The 26,876-nt window shown below is 51.9% G+C and overlaps 1 protein-coding gene across 7 annotated transcripts in view; it reads right to left on the bottom strand.

Annotated features, from left to right (window-relative positions):
• The window catches only part of paplna (papilin a, proteoglycan-like sulfated glycoprotein), a 324,761-nt gene that overhangs the window by 117,091 nt on the left and 180,794 nt on the right, over nt 1–26,876 (bottom strand). For 6 of the 7 annotated variants that reach the window (XM_038781804.1, XM_038781766.1, XM_038781791.1 and 3 more), the window contains 3 exons: nt 24,921–25,047; nt 15,513–15,639; nt 13,865–13,930 (listed from right to left, as the gene is read on the bottom strand). In XM_038781804.1, the coding sequence (XP_038637732.1) occupies nt 13,865–13,930; nt 15,513–15,639; nt 24,921–25,047 (320 nt within the window). The remainder of the gene's footprint in view (nt 1–13,864; nt 13,931–15,512; nt 15,640–24,920; nt 25,048–26,876) is intronic. The other variant, XM_038781798.1, reaches the window with a different exon arrangement.

Here is a 26,876-nt window from a genome sequence, read left to right as displayed (position 1 = left end):
TCTTGCGGGGCGGCGGAGGGGAAATAGTGCGTCCGATTGAGATGCCGGCCCGATGATCGGTGGGCAACGATCGCGGGCCTGTCCCCTCCTGAGCACAGTCGTGGTGCTCATTCCCCACCAGGCCCCCTACAAGCCCCAAACGGGCATCTCCACACCCGTTTCACGACGGCAGTGACCAGGTGTGGTTGCCGCCGTAATGAAACGGTCGCGAACGGCAGGCCGCTCGGCCCATCCGGGTCGGAGAATCAGCGGTCGCCATGAAAAATGGCGAGCGGCGATACTTCCGAGCCTGGGGGGGGTGGGGGGAGATCGCGGGAGGCGCGAGGGGGGCGTGAAATTTGTCGGGGGGCCCTCCCGCGATTCTCCCACATGGCGTGGGGAGCGGAGAATCACGTCCAGGGTTTGTTACAGGGTCCGTTACAGAGTCTGATACAGGGTCTGATACAGGGTTTGTTACAGGATCTGATACAGGGTCTGTTACAGGGTCTGTTACAGGGTGTGATACAGGGTCTGATACAGGGTCTGATACAGGGGGCTGGATTCTCCCCTACCCGGCGTGACGGAGGGTGCCGGCGTAGGGGAGTGGCGCCAACCACTCAGGGGTCGCGGCTCCCCAAAGGTGGGGAATTCTCCCCACCTTTGGGGGCCAGCCCCGCGCCGGAGCAGTTTGCACCAGAAGACTGGCGCAAACACCCGGCGCCGTCGGAAGCGGGGCTGGCCGAAAGGATTTCGGCGGTCGGCGCATGCGCCGGCAGTGACCTCAGCTGCAGCTGGCCGCTGACGTCACTGCCGGCGCATGCGCGATGCGGGGTTCTCCTCCGCGTCCGCCATGGCAGAGGCCGTGGCGGAGCGGAAGGAGAAAGAGTGCCCCCACGGCACTGCCCCGCAGAGTGAGCGGGGGGCCCCGATCGCGGGCCAGGCCTCCGTGGGGGCACCCCCCCCGGGTCCGATCGCCCCCCGCCCCCCCAGGACCTGCTCGCGCCGCTGAGCCCGCCGCCACCAACGCGGCGGGAGAAGGCCTCCCAGCGGCGGGACTTCGGCCCATCCGGGCCGGAGATTTGAGGTAAGTTTTTTTAAAAATGAAATCCCGCCGGCGCCAGCTGTTTTCACAGGCTGCCGGCGGGATTTGCACAACGCCGGTTTATGACCGGCGGGAGAATTGAAAAACCGGCGGGAGCGGAAATAACGTCGCTTCCCGCCTATTCTCCGACCCTGCGTGGGGTCGGAGAATTTCGCCCTCGTCTGTTACAGGGACTGATACAGGGTCTGTTACAGGGTCTGTTACAGGGTCTGTTACAGGGACTGATACAGGGTCTGTTACAGGGTCTGTTACAGGGACTGATACAGGGTCTGTTACAGGGTCTGTTACAGGGTCTGTTACAGGGACTGATACAGGGTCTGTTACAGGGTCTGTTACAGGGACTGATACAGGGTCTGTTACAGGGTCTGTTACAGGGTCTGATACAGGGACTGATACAGGGGGCGAAATTCTCCGACCCCACACAGGGTCGGAGAATTGGCGGGAAGCGGCGTTATTTCCGCTCCCGCAGGTTTTCGAATTCTCCCGCCGGTAAAAAACCGGCGTTGTGCAAATCCCGCCGGCAGCCTGTGAAAACAGCTGGCGCCGGCGGGATTTCATTTTTTTTGCACTGACCTTAAATCTCCGGCCCGGATGGGCCGAAGTCCCGCCAACGTGGCCACGGGTCACGTCGGCGAAAATCACAGTTGATTTAAAACGGCGTCAACCATTGATGATGGTTGACGCCGTTCAGTGTCGGGGGTGGATTGCGGCATCGGGGGGGGGGGTGGGTTCCGGCATCGGGGGGGGGTGGGTTTCCGGCATCGGGGGGGGGGTGGGTTGCGGCATCGGGGGGGGGTGGGTTGCGGCAATCGGGGGAGTGGGTTGCGGCATCGGGGTGTGGGTTGCGGCATCGTGGGGGGGGGCATCGGGGGAGTGGGTTTGCGGCATGGGGGGGGCATCGGGGGGGTGGGTTGCGGCCATCGGGGGGGCATCGGGGGAGTGGGTTGCGGCATCGGGGGGTGGGTTGCGGCATCGTGGGGGGGCATGGGGAGGGCATCGGGGGGGTTTGCGGCATCGGGGGGTGGGTTGCGGCATGGGGGGGCATCGGGGGGGTGGGTTGCGGCATGGGGGGGGCATCGGGGGGGTGGGTTGTGGCATCGGGGGGGTTGGGGCAGCGGCGTGCAGAGAGGGGGGGCGACGGATGCCCGGGGCCAACGCACCGTCGCCCCCCCCTCTGTACGCCGCTGCCACCTACCCCAACCACCCCCCCTCACCACCCCTACCTCCCTCCAACGCCCCTACCCCCCTCCCACCACCCCTACCCACCACCCCTACCCACCACCCCTACCCCCCTCCCCACCACCCCTACCCACCACCCCTACCCCCCTCCAACGCCGCCCCCATCTCTCGCAACGCCGCAACCTCCCCCCCCTTAACGCCGGGTCCCCCCCCCCTTAACGCCGGGTCCCCCCCCCCTTAACGCCGGGTCCGCCCCCCCCCTTAACGCCGGGTCCGCCCCCCCCTTAACGCCGGGTCCCCCCCCCCCCCTCACCGCCGGGTCCCCCCCCCCCCTCAACGCCGGGTCTCCCCCCCCCCTCAACGCCGGGTCCCCCCCCCCTCAACGCCGGGTCTCCCCCCCCCCCTCAACGCCGGGTCCCCCCCCCTCAACGCCGGGTCTCCCCCCCCCCCCTCAACGCCGGGTCCCCCCCCCCCTCAACGCCGGGTCCCCCCCCCCTCAACGCCGGGTCCCCCCCCTCAACGCCGGGTCCCCCCCCCTCAACGCCGGGTCCCCCCCCCTCAACGCCGGGTCCCCCCCCCGTCCCCCTCCCTCTGAAGGCCGGTACCCACACCCCCCCCTCTCTCCTCCTCCCCCCCCTCCTTCCTCCTCCCACCCCTCCTTCCTCCTCCCCCCCCTTCCTCCGTCCCCCCCCTTCCTTCCTCCCCCCCTTCCTTCCTCCGTCCCCCCCCCTTCCTTCCTCCCCCTTCCTTCCTCCGTTAGTGGGGGGGGGGGTGCGGCGTTAGTGGGGGGTGGGGGGGTGGGGGGGGGTGCGGCGTTGGAGGGGGGGTAGGGGTGGTGAAGGGGGTAGGGGTGGTGAGGGGAGGGGGTTGGGGTAGGGGCAGTGGCGTGCAGAGGAGGGGGGCGACGGATGCCCGGATCCAACGCACCGTCGCCCCCCCTCTGCACGCAGCTGCCCCTACCCCAACCCCCTCCCCTCACCCCTTCACCACCCCTACCCCCTTCACCACCCCTACCCCCCTCCAACGCCGCACCCCCCCCACCCCGCACCCCCCACTAACGCCGCACCCCCCCCCCCCCCACTAACGAGGAAGGAAGGGGGGGGAGGAGAGAGGGGGGGGAGGAGGAGAGAGGGGGGGGTGTGGGTACCGGCCTTCAGAGGGAGGGGGACGGGGTGTGGGTACCAGGCGTTGAGGGGGGGGGGACCCGGCGTTGGGGGGGGGGGGACCCGGCGTTGGGGGGGGGGGGACCCGGCGTTGGGGGGGGGGGCCCGGCGTTGAGGGGGGGGGGACCCGGCGTTGAGGGGGGGGGACCCGGCATTGAGGGGGGGGGGGACCCGGCATTGAGGGGGGGGGACCCGGCGTTGAGGGGGGGGGACCCGGCGTTGAGGGAGGGGGACCCGGCGTTGAGGGGGGGGGGGACCCGGCGTTGGAGGGGGGGTAGGTGTGGTGGGGAGGGAGGTAGGGGTGGTGGGGAGGGAGGGTAGGGGTGGTGGGGAGGGGAGGTAGGGGTGGTGGGGAGGGAGGTAGGGGTGGTGGGGAGGGAGGTAGGGGTGGGGAGGGAGGTAGGGGTGGGGAGGGAGGTAGGGGTGGTGAGGGGGGGGGGTTGAGGTGGGGTGGTATGGGGGGGGTTGGGGTAGGGGGCAGCGGCGTACAGAGGGGGGGCGACGGTGCGTTGGCCCCGGGCATCCGTCGCCCCCCCCTCTCTGCCCGCCGCTGCCCCCAAACCCCCCCCCCCCAAATGCCGGAACACCCCCCCCCCCCCCCAAATGCCGGAACACACCCCCCCCCCCCCAATGCCGGAACACACCCCCCCGCCCCCAATGCCGGAACACACCCCACCCCCTCCAATGCCGGAACACACACCCCCCCCCCAAATGCCGGAACACACCCCCCCCCCCAATGCCAGAACACACCCCCCCGCCCCCCCCAATGACGGAACACCCCCCCCCCCCAATGCCGGAACACACCCCCCCCACCCAAAATGGCGGAACACACCCCCCCCCCCCAATGACGGAACACACCCCCCCCCCCCAACGCCGGAACACCCCCCCCCCCCCCCAATGCCGGAACACCCCCCCCCCAAATGCCGGAACACACCCCCCCCCCAATGCCGGAACACACCCCCCCCCCAATGCCGGAACACCCCCCCCCCCACCCAAAATGCTGGAACACACCACCACCCCACCCCCCCCCCCCCAAATGCCGGAACACACCCCCAACCCCCCCCCCCCCCAAATGCCGGAACACACCACCAAACCCCCCCCCCCCCACCCCCCCCAAAATGCCGGAACACACCACCAACCCCCCCAAAATGCCGGAACACACCCCCCCCCCAAATGCCGGGTCTGTCTCTCTCCTCCTCCTCCTCCAAAATACGTCGGGTCTCACCACTTCCGCAGCTGGAGAAACTGACGCGTATAGCGTCAGTCAGCTGCTGGCCCCTCCGGGAACGGAGAATAGCGGCCTTAAAGAAGGCCCCGACGCCGGAGTGATTAACACCGATTTTTTTCGCAGGCGACCTGCGTTACGAAGGGCTACGGAGAATCCAGCCCAGGGTCTGATACAGAGTCTGTTACGGAGTCTGATACAGGGTCTTTTACAGAGTCTGTCACAGAGTCTGATACAGGGTTTGTTATAGGTTCTTATAATAATAATAATCTTTATTATGGTCACAAGTCAGCTTACATTAACACTGCAATGAAGTTACTATGACACACAGGTACACAGAGGGAGAATTCAGAATGTCCAATTCACCTAACAAGCACGTCTTTCGAGACTTGTGGGGGAAACCGGAGCATCCGGAGGAAACGCACGCAAACATGGGGAGAACACGTAGACTCCTCACAGACAGTGACCCAAGCGGGAATCGAACCTGGGACCCTGACGCTGTGAAGCAACAGTGCTAACCACGTGCTACCGTGCTGCTGGATTGATACAGGGTCTGATATAGGGCGGGATTCTCCGACCCCCCGCCAGGTCGGAGAATCCCCAGGGGGGCGGTGTGAATCCCGGCCCACCGCTGCGACTCCGGCTTCCATATTCTCCGGCGCCGGTTTTCGGGTGGGGGCAGGGATCACACGCCACGCCAGTTGGAGGCCATTGGCAGCAGCGTTGACAGTTGGCAACTCTCCGGGCCCTGATGGGCCGAGAGCCCGTCGGTTTCTGGCCAGTCCGCCGGCGTGGATTGGACATGGTCCCAACATGGCGGGACCTGGCAGGTAAGCCGGCTGGGGCGGTCCTCGGGTGGCGAGGCCGGGGAGGGGGGGGGGGGTGTCACGGTGGCCTGGCCAGCGATTGGGGCCCACCGATCTGCGGGTGGGCCTGTGCTGTGGGGGCACTTCTTCCAGAAATTTGCTGATGGGAGAGGATGTTGGGAGGTTTGTGCAAAGCGTAAACACCAAATATTTATGCACAAAATGTTGCTCTGTTGTAAATTCAATGCAATTTCATATAAAATTAAACTGAAACTGAAAACCGTGGAAATGTTGTATGTTTCAGACATTCCCACGGCCTACACGTAACCTCCTCAGACATGGTGTATGAAGGTCATGGAACCATTACTGTTAAATAACTATATCTACAATCCAAAGACCATGAAGGTCATTCAGCTCTCACATTCCAATTAGACATCACACATCTGGGTTCAAAGAACAAGAACATGGAAAATGGGCAGAACCTCTCTGTCTTATCTGAGGCACTCCACAAATAACAACAGCGTTCTCAATTTCAGCAAAATACACAATGAAGGAATTGTCGGGGAAATTGTGAGTCTTTGGAAAGGGAGAGTTGGGAAGTTCAATATTGACATTCGTGTAAAAAATCATTCTGGAACTGGCGGGAATTCAGCTGTTGGAGTGGGCGGAGCTACAAAGTCAAGCGGTGAGTATTTAAACTAGCTGCTTCGCGGATTCGAATTCACATTTGGAAGAAAATAGACTAATCAGTGATAGGCAGCATGGTTTTGTGCAGGGAAGGTCATGTCTTACAAACCTAATAGAATTCTTTGAGGAAGTGACAAAGTTAATTGATGAGGGAAGGGCTGCAGATGTCATATACATGGACTTCAGTAAGGCGTTTGATAAAGTTTCCCATGGCCGGTTGATGGAAAAAGTGAAGTCGCATGGGGTTCAGGGTGTACTAGCTAGATGGATAAAGAACTGTCTGGGCAACAGGAGACAGAGAGTAGTGGTGGAAGGGAGTGTCTTAAAATGGAGAAAGGTGACTAGTGGTGTTCCACACGGGATCCGTACTCGGACCACTGTTGTTTGTGATATACATAAATGACCTGGAGGAAGGTATAGGTGGTCTGATTAGCAAGTTTGCAGATGATGCTAAGATTTGTGGAGTTGCAGATAATGAGGAGGACTGTCAGAGAATACAGCAAAATATAGATAGATAGAGTTGGGCAGAGAAATGGCAGATGGAGTTCAATCAATCCATGCAAATGCGAGGTGATGCATTTTGGAAGATCCAATTCAAGAGCGGACTATACGGTCAATGGAAGAGTCCTGGGGAAAATTGATGTACAGAGAGATCTGGGAGTTCAAGTCCATTGTACCCTGAAGATGGCAACGCAGGTCGATAGAGTGGTCAAGAAGGCATACAGCATGCTTGCCTTCATCGGACGGGGTATTGAGTACAAGAGTCGGCAGGTCATGTTACAGTTGTATAGGACTTTGGTTAGGCCACATTTGGAATACTGCGTGCAGTTCTGGTCGCCACATTACCAGAAGGATGTGGATGCTTTAGAGAGGGTGCAGAGGAGGTTCACCAGGATGCTGCCTGGTATGGAGGGTGCTAGCTATGAAGAAAGGTTGAGTAGATTAGGATTGTTTTCGTTGGAAAGACGGAGGTTGAGGGGAGACCTGATTGAGGTCTACAAAATTATGAGAGGTATGGACAAGGTGGATAGCAACAAGCTTTTTCCAAGAGTGGGGGTGTCAATTACAAGGGGTCACGATTTCAAGATGAGAGGGGGAAAGTTTAAGGGAGATGTGTGTGGAAAGTTTTTTACGCAGAGGGTGTTGGGTGCCTGGAACGCTTTGCCAGCGGAGGTGGTAGAGGCGGGCACGATAGCATCATTTAAAATGCATCTAGACAGATATATGTTCCCTCGGGGAACAGAGGGAAGTAGATCCTTGGAAAATAGGAAACGGGTTTAGATAAAGGATCTGGATCGGTGCAGGCTGTGAGAGCCGAAGGGCCTGTTCCTGTGCTGTAATTTTCTTTGGTATTAGTAATTGGGAGGAAATGAGAAGCTACGGTGTAGCGATTGGGTAAAGACAGACGTCTTTACAGACACGCAGACAGACAGACAGGTACGCACACACAGACATACACACACAGATATATGAATGTACACAGACACACAATAACATATACAGATCTACACACATACACAAAGATATACACACACATAAACAATGACATCTGGACAAACACATTGTAATGGTCCTGTTGATTTTCTTATTCGCCTTTTTTGCCGTTATCGTTTTTGATCCATAGATGTTTAATGGACATGTACCTTTTAGTCAAGTAGCAGAGAGAATGAAGAATTCAAGAAATTGCAACATAGTATATGGTGCTGCTAGCTTTGAACAACAGAACCCAGACTTTGTGGCACCTGAGAGATGGGGGTGGGACTTGGTTCGATTTGTTGGCTGGTGGCCAAAAATCTGTATACTGCCCAGTAACAGGTGGTGATTGAGTCCTACTCGAATGGAATGGTTTTCAGAGTCCCAAGCAGCTCAGTGTTGGGTTCTGGCCACTGAAGAAAAAGGGTCTGTGAGTGTGCCTGCTCGTGATATCTCACGCTCTCTCTCTTACCACACCCCCCCCCCCCCCCCCCCCCCCCCACCCCAGAAATGAGGCGAGCCGCTGTCCTCCTGCATCTACAGAGAACCTGAATGAATCTACAGTGAAAACATTACAGGCAACAGAGATCTGGATCTGAGAGCTTACTTTAAAGGAAGATGTTCTTAAAAATAACCATCTGAAACAAAGACTCTTTTTCCTTTTACTGAGTATTTCACCCCTCTCTTCTCCTTTGTATTTGACTATCTTGTATGTGTGTGTGTGTCAGGGTGTGTGTCTGCATCAGTGTGTTTGTGTGTCAGTGTTTGTGTGTGTCAGTGTTTGTGTGTGTCAGTGTTCGTGTGTGTCAGTGTTTGTGTGTGTCAATGTTTGTGTGTGTGTCAGTGTGTGCCTGTGTGTTTGTGTATGTCAGTGTGAGTGTCAGTGTGTGTCAGTGTGTGTGTGTGTGTGTCAGTGTATGTGTATCTCAGTATGTATATGTGTCAGTGTGTGTGTGTCAATGTGTCTGTGTGTGTTTGTGTGTCAGTGTGCGTGTGTGTGTCAGTTTGCGTGTGTGTCAATGTGTGTGTGTGTGTCAGTGTGTGTGCGTGTGTGTGTGTCTGTGTGTATGTCAGTGTGCGTGTGTGAGTGTATGTGTGTGTCAGTGTGTGTGTCAGTGTGTTTGTGTATGTGTTTCAGTGTGTCAGTGTGTGTGTGCGTGTCAGTGTGTGTGTGCGTGTCAGTGGGTGTGTGTCAGTGTGTGTGTGTGTCAGAATGTGCATGTGTGTGTATGTATGTGTCAGTGTGTGCCTGTGTGTGTGTATGCCAGTGTGTGAGAGTGTCTATGTGTGTGTGTGCCAGTCTGTGTGTGCCTGTGTGTGTGTGTCAGTGTTTGTATGTGTGTCAGTGTGTGAGTGCGTGTCAGTGTGCGTGTGTCAATGTGTATGTCAGTGTGTTTGTCAGTGTGTTTGTGTGTGTGTTTCAGTGTGTCAGTGTGTGTGTCAGTGTGTGTGTGTGTGTCAGTTTGTGTGTGTGTGTGTCAGTTTGTGTGTGTGTGTGTGTCAGTTTGTGTGTGTGTGTGTCAGTGTGTGTGTCAGTGTGTGCGTCTGTTTGTGTATGTGTCAGTGTGTGCCTGTGTGTGTGTAGGTCAGTGTGTGTGTGTGTCAGTGTTTGTGGTGTGTGTCAGTGTTTGTGGTGTGCGTCAGTGTGTGTGTTAGTGTGTGTGTCAGTGTGCATGTGTGTATCAATGTGTGTGTGTGTCAGTGTGTGTGCGTGTGTCTGTGTGTATGTATATCAGTGTGTGTGTGACAGTGTGTGTGTGTCAGTGTTTGTGTGTGTATCAGTGTGTGTATCAGTGTGTGTTTCAGTGTGTATGTGTGTGTGTCAATGTGTGTGTGTGTCAGTATGTGTGCGTGTATGTCTGTGTGTGTGTCAGTGTGTGCTTGTGTATGTCAGTGTGAGTGTCAGTGTGTGAGTGTCAGTGTCTGTGTGTGTCAGTGTGTGTCTCAGTGTGTGTCTGTGTGTATGTGTCAGTGTGTGTGTGTGCCAATGTGTGTGTGTGTGTTTGTGTGTCAGTATGTGTCAGTGTTTGTGTGTGTGTCAGTGTGTGTGTGTTAGTGTGTGTGTCAGTGTGCATGTGTGTGTCAGGGTGTGTGTTTGTCAGTGTGTGTGTGTGTGTCTGTATGTCAGTGTGCGTGTGTGAGTGTGTGTGTGTGTCAGTGTGAGTGTCTGTGTGTGTGTGTGTCAGTGTGTGTGTGTCACTGTGTATATGTGTGTGTGTCAGTGTGTGCGTGTTAGTGTGTGTGTGTGCCCATATGTATGTATGTCAGTGTCTGTGTGTGGGTGTGTCATGTGCGTGTATGTGTGTGTGTGAGAGTGGGTCAGTGTATGTGTGTGTGTGTCAGTCTGTCTGTGTGTGTCAGTCTGTCTGTGTGTGTCAGTGTGTGCGTGTGTGTCTGTGTGTGTATTTGTCAATGTGTCTGTGTGTGTGTCTGTGTGTATGTGTGTGTGTCAGTGTGTGTGTGTGTGTCAGTGTGCGTGTGTCAGTGTGTGTGTTTCAGTGTGTCACTGTATGTCAGTGTGTGTGTCAGTGTGTGTGTGTCAGTGTGTGTGTGTCAGTGTATGTGAGTCAGTGTGTGTACGTGTGTCAGTGTGTGTGTCAGTATGTCTGTGTGTATGTGTGTCAGCGTGTATGTGTATGTCAGTGTGTGTCAGTGTGTTTGTGTGTTTGTTTCAGTGTGTCACTGTCAGTGTGTGCGCGTGTCAGTGTGTGTGTCAGTGTGTGCGCGTGTCAGTGTGTGCGCATGTCAGTGTGTGTGTCAGTGTGTGTCAGTTTGTGTGTGTCAGTTTGTGTGTGTCAGTGTGTGTATGTGTCATTGTGTGCCTGTGTGTGCTGCATGTGTGTATGTCAGTGTGCGTGTGTGTGTCTATGTGTGTGTGTGCCAGTGTGTGTATGTCAGTGTGCGTGTGTGTGTCTATGTGTGTGTGTGTCAGTGCGTGAGTGTCAGTGTTTGTGTGTGTCAGTGTGAGTATCAGTCAGTGTGTGTGTCTGTGTGTGTGTGTGTGTATGTGTCAGTGTGTGCCTGTGTGTGTATGTGTCAGCGTGTGCCTGTGTGTGTGTGTATGTCAGTGTGCGTGTATGAGTGTCTACGTGTGTGTGTGTGTGTGTCAGTGTGTGTGTGTGTCAGTGTTTGTGTGTGTGTCAGTGTTTGTGTGTGTCAGTGTTTGTATGCATGACAGTGTGTGTGTGTGTGTCAATGTTTGTGTGTGTCAATGTGTGTGTGTTTGTGTGTCAGTGTTTATGTGTGTCACAGTGTGTGTCAGTGTTTGTGGTGTGTGTCAGTGTGCATGTGTGTGTCAATGTGTGTGTGTGTCAGTGTGTGTGCGTGTGTTTATGTGTCAGTGTTTGTGTGTCTGTGTGTGTCACAGTGTGTGTGTCAGTGTGTGTGCGTGTGTCTGTGTGTATGTATGCCAGTGTGCGAGTGTGTGTCTGTGTGTGTGTCAGTGTGTATATGTGTGTGTGTGCGTGTCAGTGTCTGTGCATCTGTGTGTGTGTGTCAGTGTGTGTGTGTCAGTGTGTGTGTGTCAGTGTGTGTGTGTCAGTGTGTGTGTATGTATGTGTGTGTGTGTATGTGTGTGTCAGCGTGTGTGTGTGTGTGTCAGTGTGTGTTACACATATACATATATATTATATATTGAGGGTGGGGGCAGCCAAGAGTCAAACACTGGGTATTTTTCTAACAATTATTGGTTTATTCACTTGAGTTAAGATTCTCGGTCAAGGGGGGGCTGGGATTGACCACACACCAGCCCAGGGTGTTGTAACACCACACACAATAACATATGCATGTGCACAGACACGCACAAACAAACATACACATATGACAGATGCACATACACACAGCATGCATATGGACAGAAGCACACATACGGACAGGAGCACGCATACAGACAGAAAGACATGTACAGACAGAAAGACACGTACAGACAGGAGCACACGTACAGACAGAAAGACACGTAGACAGAAAGACACGTACAGAGAGGAGCACACGTACAGACAGGAGCACACGTACAGACAGGAGCACACGTACAGACAGGAGCACACAGACAGGAGCACACGTACAGACAGGAGCACACGTACAGACAGGAGCACATGTACAGACAGAAAGACATGTACAGACAGGAGCACACGTACAGACAGAAAGACATGTACAGACAGGAGCACACGTGCAGACAGGAGCACACGTACAAACAGGAGCACATGTACAGACAGAAAGTCATGTACAGACAGGAGCACACATACAGACAGAAAGACATGTACAGACAGGAGCACACGTACAGACAGGAGCACACGCACAGGCAGGAGCACACGTACAGACAGGAGCACACGTACAGACAGGAGCACACGTACAGACAGGAGCACATGTACAGACAGAAAGACATGTACAGACAGGAGCACACGTACAGACAGGAGCACATGTACAGACAGAAAGACATGTACAGACAGCAGCACACGTACAGACAGAAAGACATGTACAGACAGGAGCACACGTGCAGACAGGAGCACACGTACAAACAGGAGCACATGTACAGACAGAAAGACATGTACAGACAGGAGCACACGTACAGACAGAAAGACATGTACAGACAGGAGCACACGTACAGACAGGAGCACACGCACAGGCAGGAGCACACGCACAGGCAGGAGCACACGTACAGACAGGAGCACACGTACAGACAGGAGCACAAGTACAGACAGGAGCACATGTACAGACAGAAAGACATGTACAGACAGCCTCAAAATAAGGGGAAGTAGAATTAAGATTGAGTTTAGGAGGAACTTCTTCACCCAAAGGGTTGTGAATCTATGGAATTCCTTGCCCAGTGAAGCAGTTGAGGCTTCTTCATTAAATGTTTTTAAGGTAAAGATAGATAGTTTTTTGAAGAATAAAGGGATTAAGGGTTATGGTGGTCGGGCTGGAAAGTGGAGCTGAATCCACAAAAGATCAGCCATGATTTCATTGAATGGCAGAGCAGACTCGAGGGGCCAGATGGCCTACTCCTGCTCCTAGTTCTTATGAGACACATGTTGAGACAGGCGCACCCACCATGAGAGATGTATGTTCACAGACAGGCGCATACACAGACAGACGTACATGCACAGACAGATGCACGAGCACACATGCACAGACGCACATTCACAGACAGATACACGCGCATAGATCGACACACGAGCATAGATGCACATTCACAGACGGACGCACGCGCATAGATGCATGAACACCGACACACTTGCACAGATGCACAAGCACAGGCGCACAAACGCAAGTTCACAGATGCACACGCACAGACAGGCACACGTTCAGACAGATGCACCTGTCTGAACATGTGCCTGTCTGTGCGTGTGCATCTGTGCACAGACAGACGTGTGCCTGTCTGTGCGTGTGCATCTGTGCACAGACAGACAGACTTGTGCAGACTGAAGCAAGTTCATAGATAGTTGCACGCACACAAACGGACGCACGCACACACACAGGCAGGCGTATGTGCACAGACAAACAGATGTGTGCAGATAGACATACGCAAGTGCACAATGATGGCCGCCTCCCATGGAATTGTTGATGACTTGTGAGTTTGAGGAAGTGGGGGGGATAGGCATCGTGTGAATTGACAGGCGGGACTCCTGAAATCTGACAGCAGTTTGGAATATTCAGAGCAGGTACACTGGATCAAAAGAAGGAAAGAATGCAAGAGTGAATGTCAGATTTCCTTTGCTTTTAAATTTAAGAATCTTATTGTTTCTAATTTACTTCTGGATTACAGGATAAATTATTTTGTTGGTTAAAATGTTTAAATATGTCTAAACAGACTCTCCACCAGTATGTGGGAGTACACTTGAAGAATGCCAATCTGTCGGGTTGAGTTGTCACTGGGCAGAGTACAGGCTGGTAATAATTAGCTGACAGATTGTGAAGCTGGATATCTATTGGCACTCACCTTGTACCTGGCTCTGTGGAAACACAAATTGCAGAACTGAAAGGTACAATCAGACACCATACCCCAATCTGCTCTGCAAGGAATTCTCATCACCTCTAATGCAAGATAGCAGCCCAACAGGAAAAACACAAGCAGCAATACTGCCAGGCCTCAGATCCCACACACCAAGCAAGCTCTAACTCCACTACAAAGCACACAGCAAACTTTGCCTAAACTCTACAAAGCAAAAGAAAATGTAAATTAAGAATCATTTTGCTCCCCCTTGATTTAATTATCTTGTGAGTCTGCCCATCCCATAGCAGCTGCCTTGGTTACCTGTAAACTCTCGCCTTCACGCACTGGTTCCAAGTCCATGCACTCGGTCGGTTTATGAATGAAATCCTTACACATGGAATAAATATTTGCTTTAAAAAATTTTTGATAAGATTTGGCTCCAATATACAATTCATAGAAAGTTGGTCTATTTGTGTGTTCAAAATGTGAAAAGCAGGAATAGGCTATTCAGCCTCTGAAAATTGTTCCACTAGTCAATTAAGAAGGAACTCCAAGGATCTATCCTTGGTCCCCTCCTGTTTCACATCTCCATGCTTACCTGCAGCGCCATCATTCAAATACACAGCCAAGGTTTTCACATGTAATACCTACAACATCCAGCTCTATTTCACCACCTGACTGGAGAACCCTGCTGTTGCTTATTAAACATCCAGCACTGGCTGAACAGAAATTTCCTCCAATTAAATATTGGGAAGATTGAAGCCATTGTTTTTGGTATACCCTCATGCTCCATTCTCTGGCTATTGACTCCTTCCCTCTCCCTAGCAACAGCGTGTTCACAACCCCCTTGTCATATTTGACCTTAGATGAAGCTCTACCCATACGTCACCATCTTTGCTAAGAAGAACTGGGGGATTTTATTCACTCAGAACCACTGGGAATGTTATTATCCCAGAAATATTGGAAATGTTATTGGGGTTAAAGGAATCAAGGTGGGATCAGGTGATTGAACTTGATAATCAGCGATGATCATAATGAATGGCGGACCAGGGTCAACAGGCCAAATGGCCTCCTCCTGCTTCTATTTTCCATGTATGTTATAACCCAGAAATATTGGGAGTGTTATTACCCCCAGTAATGTTGAGAATATTATTACCCTGGAAAATATTGAGAATGTTAATGCCTTTGGAAATATTGGGAATGTTAATGCCTCTGGAAATATTGGCAATGTTAATGCCCCTGGAAATATTGGCAATGTTAATGCCCCTGGAAATATTGGGAATGTTAATGCCCCTGGAAATATTGGGAATGTTAATGCCCCTGGAAATATTGGGAATGTTATTATCCCAGAAATATTGAGAATATTAATGCCCCTGGAAATATTGGGAATGTTAATGCCCCTGGAAATATTGGGAATGTCATTGTCCCAGAAATATTGGAAATGTTATTGGGGTTAAAGGAATCAAGGTGGGATCAGGTGATTGAACTTGATAATCAGCGATGATCATAATGAATGGCGGGCCAGGCTCAACAGGTCAAATGGCCTCCTCCTGCTTCTATTTTCCATGTATGTTATAACCCAGAAATATTGGGAGTGTTATTACCCCTAGTAATGTTGAGAATGTTATTACCCTCAGAAATACTGGGAATGTTATTACCTCCTGAAATATAGAGAGTGTTATTACTCATGGAAATATTGGGAATGTTATTACCCTGGAAATATTGGGAATGTAAATACCCCAGAAATATTGGGAATGGTATTAGCCTGGAAATATTGGGAGTGTCATTATCCCTGAAAAATTGAGACTGTTATTACCCTGGAAATTTTGGGAATTTTATTACCCTAAGAAGGCTTGGGAGTGTTATTATTCCAGGTACCTCTGGGAATGTTATTAGCTGCTGAGCAATGGATGATGCCTGAATATGTGGATTATTGTATAATTTTAAGCTCAGACTGGTGCTCCCTCACCGTTTAGTGCGCGGGCAGGTCTGAGTGTTGCAGGTTTTGTTGCTATTAGGCCGTACTTGGTTTCTGCATAAATAATCGGGATAGGCCTCATTGTCAATGGTGCAGAACACAAGCCGTGTCTGATAACCTGTGGAATCACAGAAAAGGAAATGGTTCAGAAAGGATTGTGGCTGCGATGAGAAACAGTTAAAAAAAATACAAACCAATTTCTTATTTGCAGAATTTCTGTTAATACCTGTAAGCACCTTAGTTCTTTCAGAAGCAGAAACCGAGAGAACCACTATTTATATAAATATAAATATTTATATTTATTGAATACTGTATTGCCCTGAGGCAATTTATTTTCTTTATCACAAAATCAAGGAAGGAAAATCATCACTCAAAATTACTTATTTCAGCAAAATAGATCAGCCACTCTAGCACAATATTTGTTCAAAGTAAAAGAAGCAACACACATGCTGAAATTCCTCTTGGTCTCACTGTACCTTCTGGGCATTGGGAACTCTGAGAACCAAACTGAATGTTGCGCAAGTTGGAGGAATCTTCAGTTGGGATGAACCGTCAAAGAAAATCACTTCAACTCACAAGGATAACTAGAAGTAGACTTTTGCTTGGAAACTTTGCTTTAAGATTGTGCCTGGTTTATTTGCAAGGATGAGTGATAAGACAAAGGGCAGTGCTCCCATGGAATCTGTCCTTTCACACTGCTTCTGGCCTTCCCACATACCTGGAGAGACTTGACCACTGCTGCAGAGCCAGCATGTCCCTGCTGGTCCGCGCCAGAAGGTTGGGGGTTCAAGGCTTACCTCAGGACCCAAGAATTTAATCCTGGAGTTAGACATTTCAACACAGCACCAAGAGGGCACCACACTCATGGGAGTCTCCATTTGATGATCAATGGAGGCCTCATCTGCCCTTCAAGGTACATGATAAAGATCCTGGTGGCATCAGTGAAAGATTTGCATTTCTATAGCACCTTTCACAACCTCAGAACATCCCAAAATATTTTTACAGTCCATTAAGTACTTTTGAAATGCAATTATAATATCCCGCACAGGACCAATGGGGTGGGAATGATTATTTTCCCCGTGATCCTTGCAAAATACGAGCTCCTCCACTATTTTATTTTTAATTTAGAGTACCCGATTCATTTTTTCCAATTAAGAAGCAATTTAGCGTGGCCAATCCTCCTACCCTGCACATCTTTGGGTTATGGGGGCGAAACCCATGCAAACACGGGGAGAATGTCCAAACTCCACACGGACAGTGACCCAGAGCTGGGATCAAACCTGGGACCTTGGCGCCGTCAGACAGAAGGGCTAACCCACTGTGCCACCGTGCTGCCCTAGCTCCCCCACTATTAAGCTCTGAATATAAACGTTCGGCCAGTAAGATACAGACCAGAGAAGAACCTGGTAGGAAACTACCGAGCAGTGTATATATTGCATTGTAAATAAAACTACCGTATATACTCGTGTATCATGCGACTTTTGAAGACCTAAATTGTAACCTAAATTTGGGGGGTCACATGATACGCGAGATACAAAATTCGCGGGTGTTTTACTTGCTGTTTTTATGAATGAATATCAAGATGGCTAGGGAAAAGACTTTCTTTAACGGATAGATTTGGCAGACTGCTTATCTTCGCATTGTTGTCCCATGATATGTGCTTATTAGTTTTTTTTGTTGGTTGGATGTTAAGAGGTTAATTTACCCACTTTCCTTATGCATGGTTCATATATTTCCCTCCTCTTCAGTTGTATTATGAAAATGAAATTTGAGCCAATCAAGTCAGATGTAAACTTTGTCCATGAAGTGTGATGCTGAGCATTGAATGATCAATCGCATGGTCCTTAAAAGGGACAGCTGAAGGCTGCTTGCAAAACGTACAAACAAATGCAGTGATTATTGTTAGGGCTCAATGGACGTACGTGTTCCTCCTGCCCCGACTGAAAAGATCGCAACTGCTGTCAATCCTTAAGTGCTGCACCTAACATCCAGTGCCCTGTCCTTTAAGGTCCGCGTCCAGCTCTGCTCTGCTGAGGAGCTGCTAGATCCCGCGTCGTCCTGATCAGCAGGATGTGTCTTACATTCCCTCAGTGCTGGTAGCCTTGTCCATGCAGTCGGGCTTGCAACCTCTGGCGGATGGAATCGGACATACAAAAGTTCAACACCTCCCCACCCCCCACTGGTGCATGTTACAGACGGAGAGCTGGAGATAGGCAAATGATGCAAGGATTTTGGAGAAAACACTTTGGTCACTCTCTGAATATATTAAGCATTATGGCACAGTTAAAATGACCAATACGCCAGCAAAGTATCTGCCCTTGTATATTTCCTGGAGTGTAGAAGGTGTGAACCTGTTACTGACACTGTGCAATGGACAATGAGTCAAGGACACTGTACCGAAAACAGGAAAGGCCTATAATCAGAAGACCTCAACTCTGATATACATTGCCACATATTATTTAGCTGAGCATAGTATTTGCCTCTGCATGGAATGTCCCTAAATGTACTTTCCTCGTGCTGGTGAGGTCAATGTATGATGAAAACATTCATGCGGAGATTCTTCTTCCTGTTTAATTTCAAATGGTAAGTGGAACTTCTCAAAAGTTGCTGAGAGAATAAAGCTGCAAGGATTCCAATATTTTCATAGAATTTACAGTGCAGAAGGAGGCCATTCAGCCCATCAAGTCTGCACCGGCTCTTGGAAAGAGCACCCTACCCAAGGTCAACACCTCCACCCTATCCCAATAACCCAGTAACCCCACCCAACACTAAGGGCAATTTATCATGACCAATCCACCTAACCTGCACATCTTTGGACTGTGGGAGGAAACCGGAGCACCCGGAGGAAACCCACGCACACACGGGGAGGATGTGCAGACTCCGCACAGACAGTGACCCAAGCCGGAATCGAACCTGGGACCCTGGAGCTGTGAAGCGATTGTGCTATCCACAATGCTACCGTGCTGCATATTCCAGGTTAATGTGAGGTACATGTGAATTAACAGACAATTCGCGGGTGTTTTACTTGCTGTTTTTATGAATGGATACGTCAAGTGGCTGAATGACGCTAGTCAAGCCAGCTGGAAAGCTGTTCGATTCGCGAACAGATTTCACAACAGAATCCACTCTGCAGAATCCACAGACAATGATACCATTTGGAAGTTTTAGTTTGGGCATTAATTTCCAAAAAAGTGACTCGCATGATACATGAGATATAGCATAAAATCATGTTTTGGGGACGAAAATTTAGGGGTCGCATGATACGCGAGATCGCATGATACGCGAGTATATACGGTATGTTTCTTTATTTTTACTCAGTGTGGACTCCCCTTGTCCTTATTAAACTGGCAACGGGGAGTAAACTAGTTTGCTGTCGGTGCTGCGACCTACTTAGCTGTGCCACCTCCCCGATTTCCTGGACCTAGGTTTGGATTTATTTGATTCACCATGCCTCTGCTTGGGTGGTTAGATGCACTTAACGCTGGTGTTGAAGACTGGAATCAGTACGCAGAAAGGATGCATTAGTTCTAGTTGAAGAATAAAGGAATAAAGAGTTATGGTGTTCGGGTGGGAAAGTGGAGCTGAGTCCACAAAAGATCATCCATGATCTCATTGAATGGGGGTGCAGGCTCGAGGGGCCAGATGGCCTGCTCCTGCTCCTGCTCCCAGCTCCTAGACCTATTTCACCAGGTCAACAACATCACGTAGAATGAGCACCAGACGGTCAAACTGTTGACGGCCTGCAGAGCGCACACGTTCAGAGTGATCCATAGCCAGTGGCACCAGATATGCAATCAACCAACTCATGGCGCTTGAGGCGCAAAACTTTAACCCAACCCCATCAGTGATCGTTCAAAGATATTGGTTTAATACGGTAGAGAGATCCCCCGGTAATCCATCACTGAGTTTGTATCATGGCTACGGAAGATAGCCGAGTTTTGTGAGTACTGCTTTATCCAATATGTCCCACGACCGTGATTCACCTGAGGAAGGAGCAGTGCTCCGAAAGCTAGTGTTTGAAACAAACATGTTGGACTTTAACCTGGTGCTGTAAGACTTCTTACTGTGCTCACTCCAGTCCAACGCCGGCATCTCCACATCGTGAATAATATGGAAACACAGAAAAGCTTTTGGGTGAAATCTTCCTGACCTTTCAGCAGGCGCCGCAGATCTCTTTGTCCCGGAAAAACATGAAATGTGGTGTCCAAGAGATGGAGGTGAACGTTTTAGGGCATCGCCCCCTCATAGGGTATCCCCACGGCCCAAACCGGATGTCGCAGTGACTCTGGCCTCCGGGCGAAGAGCCAGGCGCTAAGACGTGGGATGTCCCCAGACTTGACTGAAGGCGAGTCAGGCCCCATTTCGACATATGGGGGCGGCAAGGTGGCTAATATTGCTGCCTCACAGCGCCAGGGACCAGGGTTCAATTCCTGCCTTGGCCCACTGTCTGTGTAGAGTTTGTACGTCCTTCCAGTGTCCGCGTGGGTTTCCTCCGGGTACTCCGGTTACCTCCTACAGTCCAAAGATATGTGGGTTGGGTGGATTGGCCGTGCTAAATTATCCCTTAGTGTCCAGGTATATGCAGGTTAGGTTATGGGGTTACGGTGGGGTGGACAGGAGAGTGGAAATGGGTAGAGTCCGCTATTGAAGAGTTGGTGCAGCCTTCGTGGGTGGAATGGCCTCCTTCTACGTTCTAGGGTTTGCGGCCACGGCATAAGACACTTATTCGATGTGGGCGCCAGTCAAAGCGTACTCGCAAGCAGCAGGAGGGCCAGCACTCCAGGTTCCCCGGTCGAGGTAGGCGTCAGCCCCGGGCCGGGCGTTGCATCTGGATGACCCAGAATAGGCCTAGGAAGAGGCTGAGTTGCAGCTGAACTGTTTGGCAGCGCCCCATGTGACCCCTATTCGTGTTGTGGTACAGGTGAATGGCCATATGCTCCAAATGGAGTTCGATAAGGGAGTTGCCATTTCTGTGATAAGTCCATAAGACATAGGAGCAGAATTAGGCCACTGAGTCTGCTCCGCCATTCAATCATGGCTGATATTTTTCTCATCCCCATTCTCCTGCCTTCTCCCCATAACCCCTGATCCCCTTCTTGATCACAAACCCATCTATCTTTAACATAAAGTCACTCAGTGATTTGGTCCCCACAGCCTTCTGCGGCAAACAGTTCCACAGATTCACCACCCACTGGCTGAAGAAATGCCTCCTTATCTCGGTTTTAAAGGACCGTCCCTTTAGTCTGAGATTGTGTCCTCTGCTTCTAGTTTTTCCTACAAGTGATGGCGCAGAGCACATTAATCTGATCAAATGAAATGTGCATACTTTGAATTTGGCTGTCACGGTGACTCGTTTGGCCAATTATACAGGGGAATATTGTGGGGTCCACCCTTACTCCAGTAGTTTATGGGCACCAATCAGTTCCCCTTCCCCCTCTTTGTTGTACAGGAAAGCTGCCCTAGCTTGTTACAGCTTTAGCCCTCAGACACTGGCTGTGGCTGAGAAGAAATATGCCCAGATAGAAAAGGAAGGTCTGGCAGTCGTATTTGGTGTAAAACGGTTTCAGCAGTACGGTTGTGACCGCCATTTATCATCGTGGATCACAAGCCATTGTTTGGCCTCTTCCGTGAAGACAAGACGATCCTACCAATTGTGACTGAGAGGATTCAGCACTGGGCCTTGTTACTGGCTGCTTACCAATACTCTTTCGAGCACTGGCCAGGGACCCGCATTACGCATGCTGATACGTTGTGCAGGCTTCCCCTGCAGACAGAATCCGCAAACACCACACGGCAGACAAAGTGGTTGCTGTCCTGAATTTTATGGACTCCTTGCCCGTCACTGCATCATGTGTTCATGACTGGACGCAAACTGACTCCGTACTAGTCAAGGTAAGTCATCTGCTGCTATAGGGTGAACAGCGTCGACAGCTTCCAGGGGAGTTGAAGGCTTTTCCCTTGAAGTTCTCAGAATTGACTGTGGAAGACGGTATCCTCCTGTGTGGCCCGAGGGTTGTTGCTCCCCTGAAACGCCAGGCAATCACATTGAACGACCTTCACAATGGGCAAAGTTAAGATGCTGGCGAGTAGCTACATCTGGTGGCCGGGTTTGGACACAGATATCAAGACGTTAGAGCAATAAAGGGGCAATTTAGGGGCAGCAGGGTAGCATGGTGGTTAGCATAAATGCTTCACAGCTCCAGGGTCCCAGGTTCGATTCCCGGCTGGGTCACTGTCTGTGTGGAGTCTGCACGTCCTCCCCCTGTGTGCGTGGGTTTCCTCCGGGTGCTCCGGTTTCCTCCCACAGTCCAAAGATGTGCGGGTTAGGTGGATTGGCCATGCTAAATTGCCCGTAGTGTCCTAATGAAAGTAAGGTTAAAGGGGGGTGTTGTTGGGTTACGGGTATAGGGTGGATACGTGGGTTTGAGTAGGGTGATCATGGCTCGGCACAACATTGAGGGCCGAAGGGCCTGTTCTGTGCTGTACTGTTCTATGTTCTATGTTCTAAAATCTCCATCTGTCAAGAGCACTAGGAGCTCCCGCGGTGGCACCTCTACACTCGAGGGAATGGGCGGAGCAACCTTGGGCTCACATACACGCTAATTTCGCCAGTCCCTTCTTGGATTCAATGTTCCTCATTCTGGAGGACGCCCACTCAAAGTAGTTGGAGGTCCACAAGATGGCGAAAATCACCTCCCGGCAACCGCCAAGCGATTGCACATTTCTTTTTCCACCCATGAAATCCCTGAGGTGCTCATGACAGATAACAGGGCAAACAGATTTCATGAGCAAAGAATTTGCCGCTTTTGTGAAAGGCAAAGGGATTTGCCATGTCCGCACTGCCCCATACCATGCAGCACGGGCGGCTAAAGATACAGACTTCAGACTCGATAGATACCAGACTAGCACATTTTTATTCTCATACAGAGGGGAGGAAGTGGCATAGTGGTAATGATGACTATAAAACCATTGCTGATTGTCATAAAAACCCATCTGGTTAACTAATGACCTTTAGGGAAGGAAATCTGCCATCCTGAACTGGTCAGGCCTACATGTGACACCAGACCTACAGCAGACTCCAGACCCACAGCAATGTGGTTGACTCTTAACCGCCCCCTCAAGAGCAATAAGGGATGGGCAATAAATGCGAGCACAGCCTGCGATGCCCACGTCCCATGAATGAATAAAAGAAAATACAGGACTACGCTGCAAACAGTAACTGGGATGGTCCCTGCTGAGATATAAATAGATCATAGGGGTCGTATCTGAGTGAGTTTGATTCCACCAGACATTGGTGCAAAGGTGCCAAGATTTCCAAACGTGTTGCCTGGTTCAATGTCGACCTCTTCGCACCTGATGATGCAGTGTTCGTTCGTAACGTCAACGACTACTTGCTGGCTCTCTGGAATTGTCATCTGTCAAACAGGACCAGTCTTTTACCAAGTTCAGGTTTGGGGGCAACTGATGAGATAGCATTTGGATCACATTTGTTAGTGGAGGTTGCTCCATTGGGAGGTTCCTCGAAAGAAACCCTTCCTGGATCCTCCGGCTCCATTGCTGAACCAGCCTGCTGTGGCGCCTCCTGTGTTTCTCGACGCCGACAAGCCCGACATTGTATCTTCCGACTGTGAATGGAGATGCAGATCTCTGAGGTCTCGGGCGCCGACTCCATAGTCCAGCCGCCTCCTGATGGTCATCCACCGTGACGTACCTGCCGCAGACGGCATTCAACAGTGAGGTATATCCCGATGGATCCGGTGCATCAGCGAAATGACGACTTTCCAGAGTCAAAGAGGGCCTGACGTCCTCCCCCTGCTCCTCCTCCTCGTTGGTTGTCGAAGGGGTCTTCAGACTTTTGTGGGGGGGGGGGGGGGGGGGGAGGAATGTAATATCCTGAATGGGGCCTACGAGGTGAGAATGATTATCTTCCCCGTGGTCCTTGTGGAGTACAAGCTCCCCAGTCAGGTGTATCTGCCCCTCACCCCCCAACTTCCGCTTCCCATGAAGGATCCCTTGGCACCCCGATGTAATTGTTGGGAGGGCACTTACCATCTTGCATCCCTCAGACTGCAAAGTGCCAGTTTGGCACTGCTAAGGGACTAGCCCTGATGGGGGGATATTGAGGAGGGGGTTTCCCTGCCAGTGATCTGTGAGTGGGGGCGTTGGAGGGGCTGCAGCAGTTTTTTGAGTTTGGAGCACCCTTTAAAATGGAAGCTCTGCAGCGGGATTCTCCACAATCAGCGCGATGGCCCGACGCCAGCATCAAAAACACCGCGAACCACCCGCCGTTTACCACACTTCCGGGGGCTAGGTGGGCGGCGAAGGGGTTGGCGCTGCGCTAGCTGGCGCCGAAGGGACTGCGCGTGTCCGTGCATGCACCAAAGGGCTGGCGTGATCCTGCGCACGCGCGGAACTGGCTGTGTATTCTGCCCCATGCGCAGGGCGGTGTCTTCTACAGGGGCCGGCGCAGAAGGAAGAAGAGCCCCCACAGGCCCACCTGCAGATCGGGCCAGGCCACTGTGGGAGGCCCCCCCCCCGGGGTCGAATCCGCCCCCCACCCCCAAGGACCGCCCCAGCCAACTTACCTGCCAGGTCCCGCCGTGTGGGACCATGTCTAACCCACGCCGGCGGGACTGGCCAAAAACAGACAGCCGCTAGGCCCATCGGGGCCTGGACAATTTTCGGGGGGGCCGCTGCCAACGGCCCCTGACCGGCGTGGCGTGAACCCTGCCCCCGCCCGAAAACTGGCGTCGGAGAATACGGCAGCTTGCGTCGGGACGGCAGGGCAGGATTCCCCGGGGGTCGGAGAATCCCGTCCCTGATCTCAGAGGTGCGGGACCTGTCAGAGAGATTAGGTCCCATCCCTCGCATTTACAGCGTGGACCCTGGTGTGCCAATGGAATGGCACAGAAAAGTTGATTCAGCTGTAAAGATTTTCCAAGGGCCAGAGCATGGTACGTTGGGGTCCCCCTTAGCACCACCGGGAATTGCTCTGGCTTCCTTCTGGCGGGTGCACTTAGTCGCAGTTCTGGTTAATTGAGAGACAAATATTGGCCAGGACACCAGATAGAACTCCCCTGCTCTTCTATGAAATGGTGTCATGGGATACTTTACGTCCACTCGAACAAACAGATTGAGCCCAAGTTTCATCTGAAAAATGGCACTTCCAACAGGGGGAGCTCTTCCAATGATCGGAAGTTTCCTGCCTGGATCTTTCCCTTTGACCAAACATTTGGTTATCTGCCCTAATCTCTCTTTATCTGGCTCAGTGTTATAATTCTGTTGGATAACATTGCTATGTTTTAAGACGTTAAAGGTGTAATGCAAATTGCTGTTGACCTATTTTCAAAGTGTTTCATTTAAGATTGAAGAAGAATTTTGAAACCTGCCATCACTCACCACTCCCACACTCTTTGCTGCACAAACTCCAGGACCCAACACTCCAGAAGTAACCGTGTGGTTTTCTCCGGTATCGTGACTGATAATATTCATAATCTATTCCTTGATTACGCTCCTGGCTAATGATCTGAAACACAAAACATTTCATTTCCTGTATAGGAACAGAAACCAGGAGCAGGAGACCGATCGGCCCGTCGAACCTGCTCCGTCATTCAATATGATCATGGCTGCTCCTCGAGCTCAAGGCCATATTCCCACTTTCCCCCATACCCCTTGATGCCATTAAAATCTAAAAAATGATCCAACTCTTTCTTGAATACATTTTGTGACTTGACCTCCACTGCCTTCTATGGTAGAGAAGTCCACAAGTTCACTACCCTTTGAATGAAGAGGTTTCTCCACAGCTCAGTCCTAAATGGTCTGCCTCATAAAATGAGGCAGTGTCTCCTGATTCTAGATTCCCCAACCAGGGAAACCATCCTCACTGCATCCAGTCTATCCAGCCCTGTTCGAATTTTATGGCAGCAATTTTCCGCAACCACGATGGGTGGGAGAATAGCGGGAGGTCCGCTCCCGCACCTCCCGCTATTCTCCCACCCCCCCAAAATGGCATGTCCGGTTTTCCGACACGCCGCTCGGAGAAACGCGGGCCGCCATTTTTCACGGCGGCCCACGATTCTCCAACCCAGATGGGCCAAGCGACCTGCCGTTTCCGACCTGTTCACGACGGCGGCAACCACACCTGGTCGCTGCCGTCGTGAACATGGCGCGCCAGGTAAATGTGGGGCCTAGGGGGGGCGGATCGGGGATCGAGCACCACAACCGTGCTCGGGAGGGGACTGGCCCGCGATCGGTGCCCACCGATCGTCGGGCCGGCGTCTCAAGGGGACGCAGTCTTTCCCCTCAGCCGCCCCGCAAGACGTGGCGGCTTGATCTTGCGGGGCGGCGGAGGGGAAAGACTGCGTCCCCTTGAGCCGCCGGCCCGGCAACCGCGCATGCGCGGATTGGAGCTGTCCAGCCCGCGCATACGCAGCTGACGTCATTAGGCGCCGCCGCGGTGTCATTCTTGGCGCACCGGGTCTTGAAGCCAGGGACAAGGCCCGGCCGCCAAGTTTCCCGGTACGGCCCGCCTATCCCCCCGGGTAGGGGAGAATAGGGGGCCGGGAGAGGCTTCCGACGCCGTCGTGAACCTCTCCAGGTTTCACGACGGCATCGGGCCTTGCGGAGAATTCCGCTCTATACATTTCAATCAGATCTCCTCTCATCCTTCTAAACGCTAATCGTTACAGGTTCAGTCAAAACAACCTCTCCTCATAGGACAGTCCTGCCAACCCCAGTATCAGCCTAGCAAACCTTCCCTGCCCTCCCTCTGTGACAAGTATATCCTTTCTTGGGTAGGTAGACAAAAACTGCACACAATACTCTGGTGTGGTCTCACCAAGGCCCTGTATAACCGCAGTAAGACATCTCTACTTCTGAACTCAAGTCCTCTTGCAATAAAGGCTAACATAATATAGAATAGAACCATAGAATTCCTAGAGTACAGAAGAAGGTTATTCGTCCCATCGAGTCTGCACTGACTCGAGCATCCTACCTAGGCCCACTCTCCCGCCCTATTCCCACAGCCCAATAACCCCACCTAACCGATGCATCTTTGGACACTAAGTGGCAATTTAGCATGGCCAATCCACCTAACCTGCACTTCCTTGGACGGTGGGAGGAAACCGGAACACCCAGAGGAACCCATCATTTGCCTTCCTAATTGCTTGCTGCACCTGCCTCTCCACTTTCATTGACTGGTTCCAAGCTCAATCGAATTGCGTGGCCAGTCAGCTTGTGCTTGGCCAGGCCAGATTGTACAAACATATACATGGGTAAATCAAGTAGGATGAGTAAAATAAGTTGGTGGGGGAAGCGCTGATAATCCAGGCAGATATAAATCAGATAGAGAATAAA

The sequence above is a fragment of the Scyliorhinus canicula genome, chromosome 2, assembly GCF_902713615.1.
Source record: "Scyliorhinus canicula chromosome 2, sScyCan1.1, whole genome shotgun sequence".
In the NCBI taxonomy this organism is placed as follows: domain Eukaryota; kingdom Metazoa; phylum Chordata; class Chondrichthyes; order Carcharhiniformes; family Scyliorhinidae; genus Scyliorhinus; species Scyliorhinus canicula.
This window is presented reverse-complemented; position numbering and strand designations above follow the sequence as displayed.